We start from the raw sequence: 17,948 nt of genomic DNA on the forward strand, positions 1-17,948 counted from the left end.
GATTGTTTGAGTACTTTAAATTTTTTTTAGTCTCGTTTTGGTCCCTTCTGTTAGGTTTCCGTTAGTTTTAATAAAAAACGTTAAGTGTGGACACGTGTCACCTTGTCATTGGCTCTGAGATTTTTTTTTTACAAAAAAAAATATATTAATTTTTTTTAATATATATATTTTATTTTTTTGTAAAAAATTCCCAGAACCAATGACAAGGTGACACTTGTCACTTTGTCATTGGCTTTGGGATTTTTTTTTAAAAATAATAATATTTTTTTTGTAAAAAAAAAACTCAGAGCCAATGACAAGGTGACACGTGTCCAGGAGTTAACCTTTTTTTAAAACCCTAACGGAAACCTAACAGAAGAGACCAAAACGAGACTAAAAAAAAACTTAAAATAATCAAACAATCTTTTTTTTAGTTAAGGGACCAAAACGATACCAATTAAATAGTTAAGAGACCAAAAAAATATTTAAGCCAAAAAAAAAAGAACTAGAACTATACGGTATTATTGTTAACCTAATTTGTTTTTCCTAACCCAAAACTAATTTTTTATGAAATTGCTTAACTAAAACATAAAAAGGTATAAAAACCTAACTATAAAAATATAGTAACCATAAAAACTAACCAAAATTTTAACAGCTTGTAGTGCTATCTCATATCATATATGCTAAATTCTAAAGCAAAACATTAAAAATTGGTTTCAAATTAAATGAGATTACTGTGAATTGAGATCAATCGAATCTAATTATGTTGTTTGATGTTAGTTGTTGCTGTTTAGGTCACCATGTCGTTTGTGACTCTTCTCTTCTATTCCATCGTATTGTGTAATTGTATTGTGATTGTGAAAAATGAAAAGTTAAAAAGTCATCCTTGTTTTATTAATTGTGTGATGCTGGTGGGCTGAGAGTGTGTGAGCCTACAATTGTATTACTTTATTTGTTAAATAAACCAAATATTGTTATTATTTATTATTTATCTCTTTTGGGTGTTAATCTTTCGGTTCTTATACGACATTATCAAATAATTTGAAGTTCGACCGGAAGTTAAATAAAGATAGAAAAAATTATTTCACTTAAAATTAAATTTGGGGTAGCTAAATATATATATTATTAGGGGTAGCTAAATATAAAAATATACCTACTTGCTCAGAAAAATATTTTTTTTTTGGGGTAGCAAGGGCTACCTCTCCCTTGTACTACCATCCGCCCCTGATTATATTGATTTTGAGCTTGATTCAAAGGTTACACGGGATGCTTTCCATTTTCGCCATAGCGATGCTACAACATTTGGAAGTATCAGTACTGCTTGTAGAGAGATGTTCTCTCTTTCTTTTCCTAACTCTCGGATAGAGTTTATTGGACGATAAGCGAATTCGGGTGCTCATACTCTCGCAAGAGAAGCCGTTTTCCTAGCTAGTCCTGCTACTTATTATGTTATCCTAAACTGTATTGAAACACTATAATTCATTACAATAAAAAAATATCTACATGAAAATTCGTTGCAATAAAAAATAGAATAAAACGATATAGTTCTAGCTCGTGTACGATACACACAGCTAGATTATCTTAATTTAAAGTTTAAGTTAACTTCATCACTCTATAGTTAGTGGACGATGTTTTTAACCCTTTATTTATTAGGTGATTATGCTAGTTATCGTTGTAGGCGGTTATTTTCCATGATTTTCTTTAAAGTTGTAATCTCCATTTCGGTAATAAAAAAGTTGAATTCTCCAATTTTTTAAAGAAAAAAAAGTTATAATGAGAGAGGAAAACAGATTCAATTTCTGTATAAAGAAATAAACGCAGGGGTCTTTGTCTGCCACTTAAATATTAGGATATACAAATATAAGAAATTGCTTAATACCTAACTTAGTAAGTTTTCTCTCCACAATGCATGGCAAGACTGAAGTCTTTCCGAAACTTTCCACTCTGAAATGACCAACTTACTGGACCAGGTTTTCCTGCTCTAAGGTTTTCGTGCCGTTTCACGCCGGAAGAGATAATGACCATTGATTTATGATTGGAGGATTCAGATTTTAAACTGAGTTTACACGGTAAAACAATTTCGACTGTTCATTCCAATCAGACTAAATTATTGTAATTTTTTAACATTAACACCTTTTTTAGCAAAGCATTGACATCTTAATAATATGTACTTTGTGTAAAAATATAAGTATGGACTAAATTGACTGATTCATATATTTTAGATCCCACTTATTATATATATTGTCATAATCTAGAGAAATAATTGAAGAAGAAATAAAAATTTAGGAACTAAATTGATCGAAGTATATAACTTATTCAGCTAATTAAGAAGTCTAGCTCCTTCCATTAAATCTTTCTTGACATTTTTATATAGAAAGTGATGTAATTATGATATTTTTAAGACAATTTTTTATTTTATGCATTTCTTAAACAATGCATTCAAGACATTTGTCATCAACAAGACCCTGTTTATTTTAATTACAAAAACCATATTTTTGTTGTTGACATAAATCAGATATCAACCATGCGCAATTAAATAGACTAATTGCTCGATCGATCATTATGAAACCCAAACATGTAGCAAACTCTTGTAAATGTTTTAACATATTACATCTTAAAGGCTGGTGTAACACAAAAACAAATGTTTGAGTCATATTAGTTCGGAAACCATCCCTGACCGTTACCAATAAAAAGACACATGATGATGAGAGAATTGAATTGAAGGGAGTAATTAACTGCGAATATAATTGCGGGTCCATCCCATCCCATCAACCTGATATGGAGTTGGTGAAAGTAAGTCAATGCACAATTAAAAGCTAAATGAAGAAAAATAGTAAAAAACAGTTAAATTCCTACTCAATACTATATTAAGCCTGGTGTTGAAATGGTCGTGCGTGCGTACAGTGGGAGGTTGGAAAAAAATGTATGCGCATTGTGAATGCTAATAGTCATCGGTATTTCTTCAACACTCGGACTTGTTCTTCTAGATTAGTTGAAAAATTACATAATGCACCGATGATTGATGCTAACTTTTCTTCAGTGTTGTGTAAATTGTATTTCCTCTATTCCTTTTTAAGTGTTTCTTTTAGAGAAAATTTTCGTTCCTTTTTAACAGTATTAACTGCGCAAGTTTTCCCTAAAAAATAAAAACTGTAAGTTTAAAATTTTAATCATACTATGGCTGAGTCAAACTTGCTGACTTCATGAGATCACGCATTCCTCTAATTTAAGACTTTGGAGTCAACTGTGATATCATATTTCGGTCATGGCAACGTAGGTGGACATTCTTGATCATTGACATGATGATGTGAGAAAGAATTAGGGTTCATATGTCAAGAAAGAAGATGAACTTGTAGTTGTTAAAAATGAATGATTTAAGGTTTTTATTTTGTTGTTTAAAACAATCTTGTCAAAATTATATATTGTAAATTAACCAGATAAAATATAATTTAGAGGTCATGTCATAACTGCCAAGTAGATAATCTAACAACAACATTTCCTTTCTTTACAACGAAAGTGAAACAAACTTATAAAGATAATGATGTTTGCATTTTTATTTTTAAATGCTCAAATGGAATCTATAGATCAAACCAAAAAGTTGACAAATTTGGTAACACAAGTTTGTGACATAAGTAGAGAAATTATGATGTTGGAAGGTCCTCTGCTGTGTGCAAAAAAAAGGAAAAACAAAGAGGTAAACAAATTTAGGTAATAACAGAAAAGAAATGAAAATGATTAAACCTCCAAAAATAGTAATCAAAGTCGAATGTAACATATTTCGATTAGAACTACAAAAAGATTGATGCTTAATTTTCTCACATAAGTTTTGCAATTGCTCATCCTTTTGCTGAAAAATTCGCCCCTTTCTTTCTTTCCGAATTATCCGAACTGTCAAAATCCAAATAATGCTCAAAGCCAATCGAATATGTTTCGAAAAACTACCTATATCACCAAAATGTACGAGAAAGATAACCACAAGACAGTTTCAAAGTCTAACCAATTTGTAACCAATGACCATAATCTTCCATAAAAATAAAATTTGACAAATAAATTATGATTTGTCTTCATTCATACTGCACCCTCCTACACAAGTTTGATCGTCATAATTAATCCCCCCATTACCACTTCCACGCTTAACCATTAACCCCCAAACCTAAAAAATGCATCTCCACTACCGTTGCCAGTTTATTCTCACTCAAACAACATACTGAACCTAACGCGAAACGGAACCCCACCTCCCCTCAACCAAGAATCCTTCTAGAACAAAGTATTGGACACCATCACCCACCACCCTCACAAATCCTAATAAGATTTTGCTACCAAACGAATCTTGTTCCTCCTCCATAACAAAGGCGCCTCCTTCCTTCCTATAACAAGCAATTTAAACTCTATACCATGAGTCCATGACTGTCCCTTCCATCTAACTCCAGAAAAAAGAATGTGTTGATTTATATTTCTCATGGATAATAATTAAATTTTGCTGCTGCATCCCTAAATATAAGACTCTCATGAGATTTTTTTTATCCCATTTTATAATATTCCCTTCAAGTTTTCGACAGTAAGTATTTTTAAGGGAAATTTTCAACTACATGAGTTCTATATTTACAATAGGTTTAATTATTTTGTTGGTCCCTAAACTATTTAGAAGTTTTTAAATAAATCTCAAAACTAAAAAATAATATAGTATAATCAAGTTCCTGACCTCGTGAGCTTAATTTAGTACATAATATAGTACATAATATATTTAATATCAAGGGTTCAAACCCTAGGCACCACAAAAGAAAAGTTCCTGAAATAATATATTTTAATTCTAAAAATTGATTTTTTGTGGTACATTTTATAAAATATGATCATTTTACATTTATTATATAAATACGAAGAAGAACATTTTACATTTAAAATAATAGAAAACACATTCTTCTTGATACTAATTATACATTGACATCACCACCAAAAAAACTCATTTAGAGCACCACCAAAAAAATTATACATTGACATGTATATCTTTATTTAAGTTTAAACATTTTACAAGGAATTAAAAAATCATAATTTAATTTATTTTATTAAAATATTCAATAACTTCTACTTATGTATAAATAAAATTTTCAAAAGAAAAATATTAATTTTTGTCAAAATATTACAAAAACTAAAATAGTATATTAAATCTATTTAGAATTAAATTTTAATAATAATTCAATATATGTTTTCCCTAAAAAATAATCAATATTTGTTTGAATTTTTTTCATCAAAATTATCAAATAAATGCTAAGAAAGTTTTACCAAATAAAACCGCGAACATTGAAAAATAATTGTGTACTTATCACGTAGTTTAACGATGTTTCTACTCTGAACATTCTTATTAGTTAAAAAAATCCCGTGGGATTTGATCTATCAAAGGAAACTATCGCAACCAATAAATGAGAGTTAATAATCTTTATCCATAGATCAATGTATTAAAAGTTGATTTCAATGTCATTCAATGTACTAAAATTTGAGTTCTTATCTATTCACGTCATCTCATTCTCATCCAATTTTTACCTTGAATATAACTATTCAAAGTTTAATCTTTCACCAATCTAAAAATCCATAATACTGTGTCAACCTCACATCATAAAAGTTCAAACGTTTGACTGAGAGAGACAAATGGACAAAGAAGGAGGCTATATTATGGTAAGTGCCATTTATGTTCCATTCTGCATTTCCGGTGGGTAGTTGGACAAGCTTTCAATATCCTCCAGGATCACAACTCACAAGCTACAAATATAATACTACTTTAATGATTTTAAAGGTTTGTTTAATCAGTTTTTTTTTTTTTTTTTTTTTTTTTTTTTTTTTTTTTTTTTAAGATGAATCGTTTAAAAGAACATAAGTTTAATTTTTAGGTAAAATAATTATCGATAAATTTTACCTATCACGATTCAATTAATTGAATTTATTTTTATGAGACTATTCAAAGTTGTTTATGGAAATAATTTATGTACATTATTAACAAACAAACTTTTATAGAAAAAGTTATATATGACAAGAAATTCGTCTAAAATTGTTATTATTATTAATTTTTGTATTAAGTCTAAAATCATTATTAATTATTATTATTTTAGTTTTTTGATCGATTTAATTGTTTGTAGTTATCATTTTTGACACATGAGACACTAAATATGATTAGTCAAGTTTCCAACTTTTGTTTGTCACGTAAGAGTTTGTTTGATCCAACACCGTTGTTTTTTCTTTGTAAAGTTATTTTATTTTATCAAGCAAATCATGTGATTAAAAGTGGCATGTCCACAAAATACGTTGACACAAAAAATCGGTAATTTAATCCAATTTATTTTCCATCTGTGGAAATTGTGAAGAAGTCAAATTCTGAATCTCTCTATTCTCCTATCCCATCCTTCTTCTTTATAAGACTTTTGAGTGCCCATAAATTGGGGCAGGTCTCTTAACTAAATACTTCATTTCTTAGTTTCTTTGACAAAGTTTAGCATTCATTTCACTTCATTTCTTTGCTTCATCCTAATTATTTGTCGGTGATATGGCTGATCATTCATCAAGCAATGGAAACCATGAAACGGTTTTGAATGTAAATGGTGATGCCTCCCAAAATTGTGATGAGTCATGCATCCAAGACTATGTGCCCCTTTTGCAGAAGGTATGTATCTCCTAAACCACTCTACATAGAACTTATTTTGTTGATAATAACTATGAATATGAATTTACTCTCTAAAATATCAGTCATTAATTTTATTTTTAAAGCATTAATCTCTAAAGTTTATTATATTAATTCCTATTATTTTAATAACAAAGATTAAAGTGACGAATTTCATATACTTTAAAAATGTTTATTACTTTTATATGCTTTAAAGATTTAATTAGAGAGAAAAAATACTTTAGAGATTAAATTAATTATTGTGAATTTAAATATGGAATCAATGTTAAAATAAATTGGTTTGATTTGTATTATGTTGAATGTAGTTGGTAGCAGAGGTGGTAGGGACGTACTTCTTGATATTTGCAGGGTGTGCTGCTGTTGTGGTGAATCTTGACAATGACAAAGTAGTAACACATCCTGGGATCTCAATTGTTTGGGGCCTCACTGTTATGGTTTTGGTTTACTCTGTTGGTCACATCTCTGGTGCTCATTTCAACCCTGCTGTCACCATTGCTCATGCTTCCACCAAAAGGTTCCCGGTTAAGCAGGTGATCCGAGTTCTAAAGTTATATTCCGTCATGTTCTTTATATGAGAAAAAGCTGGGTCAACAAAAATTAATGTATTTGATTCAAAATTTGGATCAAGTACATAAATTTTGACTGACCAAACTTTAAAGCATACAAATTATTTTATTTTGAAAACGATGTTATGTTTGACTATGGTGGTAAACATTTATTCAATAATTTCTTAGATGATTTGGTAAATGAAAATATAATTATTACACTTGAATTTTCTTGAAAATTACTCGTGTTAACTCCTTAAAACAACAATATTTTCTTTAAAAAAATGCTAACAAATGCCCTAAAAAGCATTTGATAAGAAGTTTAAAGTAGAATTTTTAATTTTTAGTTTTTGTAAATTTTTGAGATAACATTGATTTTACATATGAAAAAGTAAAGTTTAGGGAACTTCTACGGTACACCCGCAAATTAAGGTGTACCGGCACTCTCGCTTACATTTTTATAAATTAACTATCATTTTTTATGAAAGAAATATGTGTTTGTTGACATATATATTTTAGAAAATATCATTTTATAAGAAAAAACATCATTTCATTTTTTAGAAAAATCATACTAAATTTTTCTACATTTTATTGTAAAAAATAATCAAACTTCTCTATTATGAGTAATAGGAATTCAGAAAAATCAAATTTTATTGTGTTGACGTTTTTGGTAAATAAGATTTAGTTATTATAATTATAGGTGATAGAAAATATTTTTTTCCTACAAAAAATAACTCATTTAACTATTAATTTAAGTATTTGGTGTACCAATACACTCAAATTGGTGGATGTACCATAGAATTTGTCAAAATGGGTTTAACCATGTGCTCTATATTGTGTCATTTTCCGTATGTGTATGCAACCGTTTTTGCATTCATAATATGGTTGAATTGACCTTCAATTGAAATTTCTCTTCCTAAACTTTTCACATTGCTTTTAAAATTTTGCATATTATCCAAAGAGTATACTTAACTGTACTAGTTTGTCTAAAAAAATTGTTGAGTTTTTCTTCAATCTATAATCTTGCAGGTACCGGCTTATATACTATCTCAAGTTCTTGGATCAACCCTTGCAAGTGGAACTCTTAGGCTTATATTCAATGGCAAAGAAAACCATTTTTCAGGAACACTTCCAACTGGTTCTGATCTCCAGGCATTTGTGGTCGAATTCATAATCACTTTTTATCTTATGTTCGTCATTTCTGGAGTGGCCACTGACAATAGAGCGGTAATCTCCTTTGCCCTTGTATTGAAAACTGTTAAAATATTGTATATTCAACCATTGAAAAATTGTGTATTCAACTTTTTGAAAATAAAAAATTTGTTATTTTCAATGAATAGTTTTATTACTTTCTTATTTTCTTAACTAGTTAGCATGATTGTAACCAAAAAAAACTAGTTAGCATGATTCTTAAAATACATATAAATTACAAATATGTCACAAGTGGACATGGGCAACAAATTCTACATTTCAATGTCCATCAATCTTCAACACAATTGTATAAATTTTGTTATTTTAGTGAAATGCTAACATGTGCCTTAAAAACTCATGTTAATGAATATAATATGGATATTTTTTTTGAAAATTGTGCATTTAACGACACATGTTAATATGAATTATTTGATTTGTCAATACTGCAGATTGGTGAGTTGGCCGGACTTGCAGTTGGATCTACTGTGCTTCTAAATGTTATGTTTGCCGGGTATGAACCTAACTATACATCAAACCTCAAACTAAACATATTGAGAAATGCTAGAAACATTCGCTGTTTAACATTCTCTTTAACACTCACTCTCTTATCGGGGAACTCATGTGAATCACACCACTTTAGGTGATACTCAATTCTAAAGTGTGAGACCCATATGAGTTTGATCCAATGAGAGAGTAAATGTTAGAGATGACATTAGAAAAAAGGTGCTCAGATCATTCCTCAAATATAGTTAGTGGATACTTTTACGTCGAGAGTTCTTCAATACGATTACATTCATGTCGTCACAATTCAGTTTGGTCAAATAACTTGGAACTTAATCATGCATGTAATCCTATATGTTTGATAACAGGCCAATTACTGGAGCATCAATGAATCCTGCAAGGAGCTTAGGGCCTGCTATTGTGCACCATGAATATAGAGGAATATGGATATATTTGGTATCAACAACTCTTGGTGCCATAGCTGGTACATGGGCATATACTTTCATCCGCTACACAAACAAGCCAGTGCGTGAAATTAGTAAGAGTGCCTCTTTCCTTAAAGGAGTACAAAATGGTGGAGCTAAGTGATTTATTGAAGCTTTGCATATCTTCAATTTCAATTTTTGAAGATCATTATTTGTTTCAGTTTTGTAAGCAGAATATCTCTAGTTAATTTACATTGGCAAATAACTATGTATGTAGTATACATAACTAGAGGAAATGGTACAACTTTTATCTACTCATCTACCATGATATTTACTTTATGTTACGGTATAAGTTTTATGCAAAATCGATTTTTTCATCGAATGATACCGCTAATTATATATTTTTTTTGACTGATACCGCTAAATTACCCGTATATGACTGAGCGTATGTTAAATAAGCGCTTTGTTATCGCGATTTTCGGGTGTCAAGTCATTAATTTGGCTTGAACCTTTCAATCTTTGATATTCTCTATTTTTTCTTGGGAAGGGCAAAATTGAGAAAAAACCCTTAGATTCTAAGTTCGGGGGTCGTTTTCGCTACGGGAAGGTGTTAGGCACCCGGAGCGATTATGGTACTCCATAAGAACCGTTCTCCTAAGCTTATTTCTACGCTTTATTTTTTATTGCCTACTTATTGAAAGAAAAGAAGTTTTATTTGAGTGAAGAATGGGGGAGAGAAGATGATTGAGATCTTATTTTTATTTGGAAAATGATTTTTGAAAAGGAGGAGAGAAGCCGTAAGGCATAGAAGAAAAATGTCGAATTTGATCTTTATTTTTATTTCACAAAAGGGCATTGGAGTATTGACTCCAAAGTTTGTTTGAAAAATTTAGCCTATTTCGAAGAAGAAATTTCACTAGGCGTCGAATTCCTAAACATACACCTAAATCGATAATCATGCAACGTGTGTGCGAGTGTCGGTGCTTGTGTCGGTGTACATTATTAGAGATAGTCCATAGTCCTTTACATTGTCCTAGATACATGCTATGGTCTTTGTGAAGAATTTTAAAAGGAACTAATCTATCTAAGATTATTACAAACCCAATTGATATAGAAATGAATAGAAAAAATGATGCCAAAACTATAGGATGAATGAAATGTGAGATGAGATGGTTAGTATCATAAAGCATAAAAATAGTAGAAAGGTAAACAAAATTGAATAGAATAGCAAGAGAGAAAAAAAAAGTAATGAAATGAAATAAAGTGGTAAAAATACACCTAGAATTTAGGTATAACACTCATACATGCATATGACCTATAATTCCCTCATTATAGCCATTTTTGAAAGGTTTGAATTTAAGCTACAATGTGAGGATCATAAGAGCACACACAAGCAAAGCATTATATCATATTCCTAGAGATATTTTCACACATTATTTCACATGCCAAAATATCACAATATGAAAAAATGCATCAAGAACATATATGGAATTTAATGAGCAAGAATTAAAAGAACAAAGTAAAGAAAATAAATGCAAAAATAAGCAAATAAATTCTAAAACTTAGGGGAAAAATCAAAATGATAGGGAAATATTTTTAGAAAATTTTTTCGAAGCATAAAATGCCAAGAAAGTGTAAAAAAGGTATTTAAAACACAATTAAAAAGCAATAAAAAAAAGGCTCAGCAGGATTTAATCTGGTCCGCTGGATGAATCCAGAGGTCCAGATCTAACTCCCAAGATCTCATCACAGCCATTGGATCAAAGATCCAAGGGTCCAAAAAAAAGCACAAAAGATAGTGTAAAAATGCAGGAAGCACAGTGACCGTTAGATCAAAGATCTAACGGTTCAAACAGAAGATATACCATATTCCACACAAAAAATCACACACAGGATTCAAAATCAAACACACAGCAGCCATCAGATCTTAGAAGAATCCAGATCTGATGGTTCACAGAGCGAGGGAACACAACAAGAGCACGCACGCGCGCGCGTGGGAACGGAGGGAGTATAAAAAGGATTTTTCACACAAAAAACACATAAACTTCTTCCTCTTCTCTCTCTAAGTTAAACTTAGAGAGAGAAGCTCTCCCTTCTCTCTAAGAACTCGCCGCCGGCGAGCATGAGGTGGTGGTGGTTCCGGCGCGGCGGCGCCACCGCGCCGGAAAATTCAAACTACTTTTTTTTTCAAAATTTTTACATCAAAAGTTCCGTTACCACCTCCTCTACACAAATCCGGCGTTAGTTTTAGCGAGAACGGTTCGGTTCGGACTAGATCTACATTTTTCTTTGAAAAAATTTTCACACTTTTTTTGGACTTAAGGACTAATCTGCAAAAAAGTTAATATGAGGACTAATCTGCAATAATAAAAAAAAGACTAAAAAAAATGCAATTAAAAAAAGTATTGGACAAAAATGCAATTTTGGGACTCTTTTGGGGGACCGAAATGTAAATAAAAAATAAAATGAATTAAAATTGGTAATTGGTAAAAAGGTAAAGTGAAACGAAAAATAAAATCAACAAACGGACTAAAACGAACAAATTACCGACATGAGGTATTTTAAAATACCTCCCTGTCGGAATTTTGACAGGAAAAGACCAAAATGCTCCTAGGGACTAAACTGACCCAAACTGACTCAAATGCAATTTTTGAAATGATTTTAAAAAGAGATTCAACAATGATTTGTATAGACAAGTTGAAAAGACTCAGAGACAAACACAGGGACTAAAATGGGTTCCACTGCAGGAAATGACCAAAATACCCTTTTGTATGATTTTTTGAAATAAAATGCAAGAAAAGTAATGCGACGTTTCAGAGAGTTCTTAAATGACTTGTAATGCAAGGAAAACACTTTGGATAGCTTTATGCAAGAAAATCATGATTGAACATACTTTGAGACAGAGACATTAAAATATGCAGATAAAAAAAAAAGTAAAGGTTCGGAGTAAAACCACAGTAAATTGACAATTATCAGTGTTGAAAAAGAAATTTAAACGAGTATTTTTAGGTCCAAAATCAGGGTATAACACGCTTCAATCAACAAATTTGTGTTCCAATCAAATTATTACTATGATTTTTTGAAGCTCCTAACATACAATGAACCAATCCATTTGGGGTTGGCTTGAGATCTTGGAGTTTGCTCCTCCAAAGGTCTCAGGTTCGATTCCCTCTGGTGTCAATTTCGATGGGCTAAGTCCATACAGAGTTTGCTCTGACTTTAAATGGGGCCGCCGCAAGTGGGCGGTGGGATTGGTCCGTTCGGATTAGTCGGTCCTTAGATCGGATACCGAATTTTCAAAAATAAAAATAAAAATACAATGAACCAAGTTTTATATAAAATAAATTGTTTTTTTATTGTCGATCTAAGTTAGTCCGTACCTTGAGTCGGATACCGATTTTTTTTATTTTTAAATAAAAAAAAAGCCTCAACTTCTGTTTAAAGAGAAGAGAGATACTACCAAAGAGCGCTTAGATGAGATGGAACGAGTCTCTTCTAGCTTAACCAAGGTCCTGGGTTCGAATCCAGCCTTGGGCATGCAGCATGTTAAAACTCTTAGGGAGAGCCTGCCGCCCATTTGGGTCCCACAATGCTCGTGGGATTAGTCTCCGCAGTTGCACGCGGAGGATACTCGATTTACACCCAAAAAAAGAGAAGAGACCCCAAAATCTTATTGTTTCTATAGTTGTTGTAACATATAGTAGTAGTAGAAGATCCAGATAAATGATATCTCACACCCTAAAACTATCTACTTAACTACCGATCGAACTCTGAATTACATTTGTCATTTGCTCTAAAAATCAGAAGATTAAGACAAAATAAAAACCTAAATCTCAAATAGTTTTTTAGAAATGTTGAATCAAAAGGAGGGTTTACTTGCCTATTATATAGGTGTCTCAACTTATATAAGTGACAAGTGGACCTTTCATTCTTAGTGTGTATGTGTATTTCCCCCCTTAAATTCTTTGAAAAGAAATGTCTACCATTTTTCTTAAGATCAGAGAATACAAGTATCTGTAAAATTGATTACATATTAATTAACAAAAACGCATTATCAGTTGAGTATGAAAATGAAAAAGTTGATTTTGAATGGTAAAGCATGCAGGGGAAACACGGGGTAAACTCTTTTGGTCATGAGTTGATGAGAAAAGCTAAATTCAACAATAATAAGATCAGAGATAAGGCTGAAATGTAGACAAAGCCTACGTTAGAATATTATCAGAATCACATGAATGCTATGTATTAATACACGAGATGCATTGACTTTGTAGGTGTGCATGTGTTTGGTTTCTACTTTAGAGATAAGTTTTGTATACAACGACGGTGTAATTCTTTTACACAGATATTGGTTGATGTATATATTTTAAGGACAAATTTAAATAAGTGGTATCCAACCAAATCATGACAAATAAATATTTGTTGAATTATTTTAAGAGCTAACTTAAATAAGTGGTATCATAAATTACTTTACTCAATTACTTTTTAGAATCGATATAAGAAATCTTAAAATTACAATCAAAATCGAAAGATTTTACCAAAACAAAAATAATGTTCAAAATATGTTATAAATTGTATATAGTCATAAATGACCCAATTTAAAGTCCACCAAATACTTTATACATAAATGACTAAAAAATGGACAAAATCATTTAAGACCCTTTAAAATCCTGCAATTTTGTTTCTTAAAAAAAAAAAAAATCCTGCAATTTTGTTTGAATTTCATGATTTTGTGAGATTTTGATGCATTTTTACTAAGATTTTGCCTATTTTGAGATTCTGCTATGGATTTGAGTCATTTAAGATGAATAAAGTCGCAAAATCCTATATTTTATGATTTAGGTCAAAATTTTGACAACAATGGTAAAACACGACACCCATGTCACATATTTGGAAAAAGGATAACAACATTTTGTTAAAACAAAGAATTTGAAAAGGAAACGTCTACAGTACACCTTACAAATTGAGATGCACCGGTACTACTACTCCAACTACAAGTCTCTTTTCTTCCATGCATGTATTCGTGTTGAAACTCTTCAAATGTCTTGATTTCGTGTAGAAATGATAAGTTGTTACCCTTATTTCCTTTTTTAGTTGTTATATGTGTTTTAAAGGGTACATTTTTTTTTTTCATTTGTTGTTATATTAACCGTCTTTTTGAGGAAAAAGTTGTATGTGGTGTTTTTTGAATTTGTGTTTGATTTTTTTGTTAATGTACTGTCTATGTTTGAACTTGTTTAGATTGATTGATAACTGTACGAGTATATCCTAAATATGATGAAGTTTTATCTACAAGTTAGGTTCCCACGTCATGTATCCAAAAATAAATATACACGTAAGCCAACAAAAAGGTTGTTTAGTCAAATATCTAACATGTTCTTGCTGTACTTTATAGTTTAAGACATTTTTGGTTTTCTATAAATGTGTTGTGCTCTCTCAACTCCTCATTCATTACTTCTGCTGCAACAAACAAAAGCATACCAATATTCTTTGATATAATCCATTTCTTAGCTTTATCCTTACATATTCATTATTAAACATGGGTGATATTAGCAATGGAAATCTTGATGTGGTTATGAATATAAACGATGATGCTACCAAAAAATGTGACGACACAACCATTGATGATCATGTTCCTCTTTTGCAAAAGGTGATTTTGTTTATCTTCCAAAAAAATTAATTGTTGTTTATGGTTAATTAATTAGATGTTCTCACTAAAAAAAATGGATGTTTTGCTTTGATTGTTGAATATAGTTGGTAGCAGAAGTGGTGGGAACATTCTTCTTGATATTTGCTGGATGTGCTGCTGTGGTGGTGAACCTTAACAATGATAAAGTTGTGACACTTCCTGGAATATCAATTGTTTGGGGACTTGCTGTTATGGTATTAGTCTATTCTATAGGTCATATCTCTGGTGCTCATTTCAATCCCGCTGTCACCATTGCTCACACCACCACCGGAAGGTTTCCATTGAAGCAGGTGAATTACAAAACACAAGCACTATAATTCATATTAAGACAAACATAGTTTTTACACCGTCTCTTAAGTTATTTGATCGGAGGTGATCAGAAGAACTGCACTCAGACGCTCAAATCTGTATGAGAGCCAAGAGTTTTGAATTTTTGGAGTTAGAAGATTGTACCTTGGAGGACATGGGATGTACTCTTTTATAGTTGACTCAGAGTAATGGTTGGAGAGCCATTTGCTGAAGATTATAGACGATGGGGTCTGTAACAATCGAACATTGCATTTTGAATGCATGCGGAGGAGGCGTTACAGACTTACGAAATCTAAACATTTGCTCGATGTAGTAGCAAAATGGGAGGTGTGAAGAGTAAGGGCCAAAGCGAGTTTGGGCGTATGTGAAGAAGATGAAAATAGTTGGAAGACCATTATTTAGGCCTATGTTCCAAGTATATGTTGACCGAATTAGATCATTTTCTTCCACTCACCTTCTCCCATCCACAATTTATGTCCATATCTCTCTCTCTCTCTCTTGATATTTTCTCTAAATTTTAGAGAAAGATAGACACATATTGTGAAATGAGGGAGAGAGCAAGAGTGAGTGAAATGAGAGATCCTACAATGAGAACAACCTTTTTAGGAACATTATTAACTTTGAATTTAATTTTTTCTTGCAGTTGCCAGCTTATATAATTGCTCAGGTCGTTGGCTCAACACTTGCAAGTGGAGTTCTCAAACTTATATTCAGTGGCAAGGAAAATCAATTTGCAGGAACACTTCCAGCTGGTTCTGATCTTCAAGCTTTTGTGGTCGAATTTATTATCACTTTCTTCCTTATGTTCATCATTTCTGGAGTTGCCACTGATAATAGAGCGGTAATCATTTTTTAAAAAAAAAAAATGCTTGGTTGATAATATTAATTGATAATTATACTTCTATTATCCCTCAAAAAAAAAAAATTATACTTCTATTAAGCATTTTGGATTAAGATTTTTTTTTTTGTGGCGGCCGGAGTTTAAACTCGAATCTTACATATATTATGCATTGTCCATAGCAGCTGAGCTAAGTTTTTTTATTAAGATTTAAGATATGCTAGTAAATTATATGTGATGAAAAATCACCTTGCCAAAATAAAATTGACTTTTTCTTTCAACATCAATAAAAAGTTCATTGACTAGATGTATATATATATATATACAATTTAATTGTGGATAAGTAGGGTTGGGGTGTCTGGGGTTCGAACCCCAGCCTCTGCATATAAAATGTAATATCCCTACCAACTGAGCTAAGTTCACAGGGATGTATAAATATATTCTATGCTTACATAAATATATTCAAAAAAAATATTATTTAACCTTGTCTGATTCATTGCTTTAGATTGGTGAATTGGCTGGACTTGCAGTTGGATCTACCGTTATACTAAATGTGCTGTTTGCGGGGTATTGATCTCAAAAACTTACCACATATTATATCATAAATTAAAATGCATGCTTTGCACCAAGAATATATAAAAATAATACGTGACATGTTATTATGAGAAAGGTTAAAATAAAATCTAACTTGTGAGTGAAAATATATTTGACAGACCCATCACAGGAGCATCAATGAATCCAGCAAGAAGCTTAGGACCAGCTATTGTGCACCATGAATATAGAGGAATATGGATATATATGGTGTCACCTATTCTAGGAGCTTTGGCTGGTACATGGACCTACACTTTCCTCAGAATCACAAATAAGCCAGTTCGTGAGCTCACCAAGAGTTCTTCATTCCTCAAAGCAGTAAGCAAGGGAGCTGAGTGATTATAAATGTGTCGCATGAATGTCAACACAATTTAATTTAAAATATTAAATGTTTAAGAAACTATATATAACAATGATCGTGTAGTGACACTTCTTGGAATTGCATTTACATGGGGACTTATATTGATTTACTCTGTTGGTCACATTTCTGGTCCCAATTTCCCCCCTACTGCTAAATACAGCTTCAACCATCCAATCTCATTGTCTGTTAAAGACTCAAAGGTGTTTAAACTGACTGCTTCAAGCCAGCTAAATTAATAAAAACCAATCAATAAGAAGCAAAATAGGTTTAAACAGAGAACAGAATATGAGAAAATCAAAGAATGAATTGCAATATCCATGTACATGTACACCCACGTGAGAAAATTATATAGAATAATCATCAAGAAAGTACCAAAAAGAAGAAAGAAGACTGTCATATATAGCTACTATTCAAAACCAAATGAAAAAAATAAAAGGCGTTTCTTGCAAACGAAAATAATAAACACCAATGACACTCCATAACTTTAACATGATGTATGGAGGGCTAAGATTCATTATTGACCAACATAATTTCAAGAAAAGAGACAAATGTTTCCATCTCATTCTCATGTTAAGTGTCTTTGAAGGTGGTTAGGCACACTTGTTAAGAAAATCATTGAGTGTGCAAATTTCTATGATAAAATGTGTTTCATTTACTAAAGTACCCTTATTAATATAGTAGTTGGTGAAATAGTTAAACGTGTTCAGATAGAGTGACAAGTAGGTAGCTATTTCAAACATCACACTTAATGTAAGTCGGAAGAGTATGCAAAGGAAATGTAAAGGAGATAAAATAGACCGGAAGCAAAGACAATACTAATTTCAAAAACATCAATCGAACCCCCATAGACAAATG

The 17,948-nt window shown here is 31.4% G+C and overlaps 2 protein-coding genes across 2 annotated transcripts; both read left to right on the forward strand.

Moving 5' to 3' along the window:
* The first annotated feature begins 6,240 nt into the window (after positions 1-6,240).
* On the forward strand, positions 6,241-9,690 carry LOC11441300 (nodulin-26). The gene is made up of 5 exons (XM_003593738.4): positions 6,241-6,628; positions 6,952-7,176; positions 8,221-8,418; positions 8,832-8,893; positions 9,252-9,690. The coding sequence occupies exons 1-5, from the start codon at positions 6,512-6,514 to the stop codon at positions 9,469-9,471; spliced, it is 822 nt and encodes a 273-aa protein (XP_003593786.1). The 5' UTR covers positions 6,241-6,511; the 3' UTR covers positions 9,472-9,690.
* A 5,006-nt stretch (positions 9,691-14,696) lies between these two features.
* On the forward strand, positions 14,697-17,216 carry LOC11446090 (aquaporin NIP1-2). Its single transcript, XM_003593739.4, has 5 exons — positions 14,697-14,955; positions 15,060-15,284; positions 15,947-16,144; positions 16,647-16,708; positions 16,855-17,216. Exons 1-5 carry the CDS (start codon positions 14,845-14,847, stop codon positions 17,069-17,071), a joined length of 813 nt encoding a protein of 270 aa, XP_003593787.2. The 5' UTR covers positions 14,697-14,844; the 3' UTR covers positions 17,072-17,216.
* Positions 17,217-17,948: the final 732 nt, after the last annotated feature.

This window comes from Medicago truncatula, chromosome 2 (genome assembly GCF_003473485.1).
Source record: "Medicago truncatula cultivar Jemalong A17 chromosome 2, MtrunA17r5.0-ANR, whole genome shotgun sequence".
Classification (NCBI taxonomy): Eukaryota; Viridiplantae; Streptophyta; class Magnoliopsida; order Fabales; family Fabaceae; genus Medicago; species Medicago truncatula.

Bases quoted from the DNA above. Each gene is read 5' to 3' on its own strand.
- LOC11441300 (XM_003593738.4), top strand. From the start codon at position 6,512: ATGGCTGATCATTCATCAAGCAATGGAAACCATGAAACGGTTTTGAAT. The intron at 6,629-6,951 runs GTATGTATCTCC...TGTTGAATGTAG, and splicing joins ATGTGCCCCTTTTGCAGAAG to TTGGTAGCAGAGGTGGTAGG. The intron at 8,419-8,831 runs GTAATCTCCTTT...TCAATACTGCAG, and splicing joins TGGCCACTGACAATAGAGCG to ATTGGTGAGTTGGCCGGACT.
- LOC11446090 (XM_003593739.4), top strand. From the start codon at position 14,845: ATGGGTGATATTAGCAATGGAAATCTTGATGTGGTTATGAATATAAAC. The intron at 15,285-15,946 runs GTGAATTACAAA...TTTTTCTTGCAG, and splicing joins GAAGGTTTCCATTGAAGCAG to TTGCCAGCTTATATAATTGC. The intron at 16,709-16,854 runs GTATTGATCTCA...TATATTTGACAG, and splicing joins CTAAATGTGCTGTTTGCGGG to ACCCATCACAGGAGCATCAA.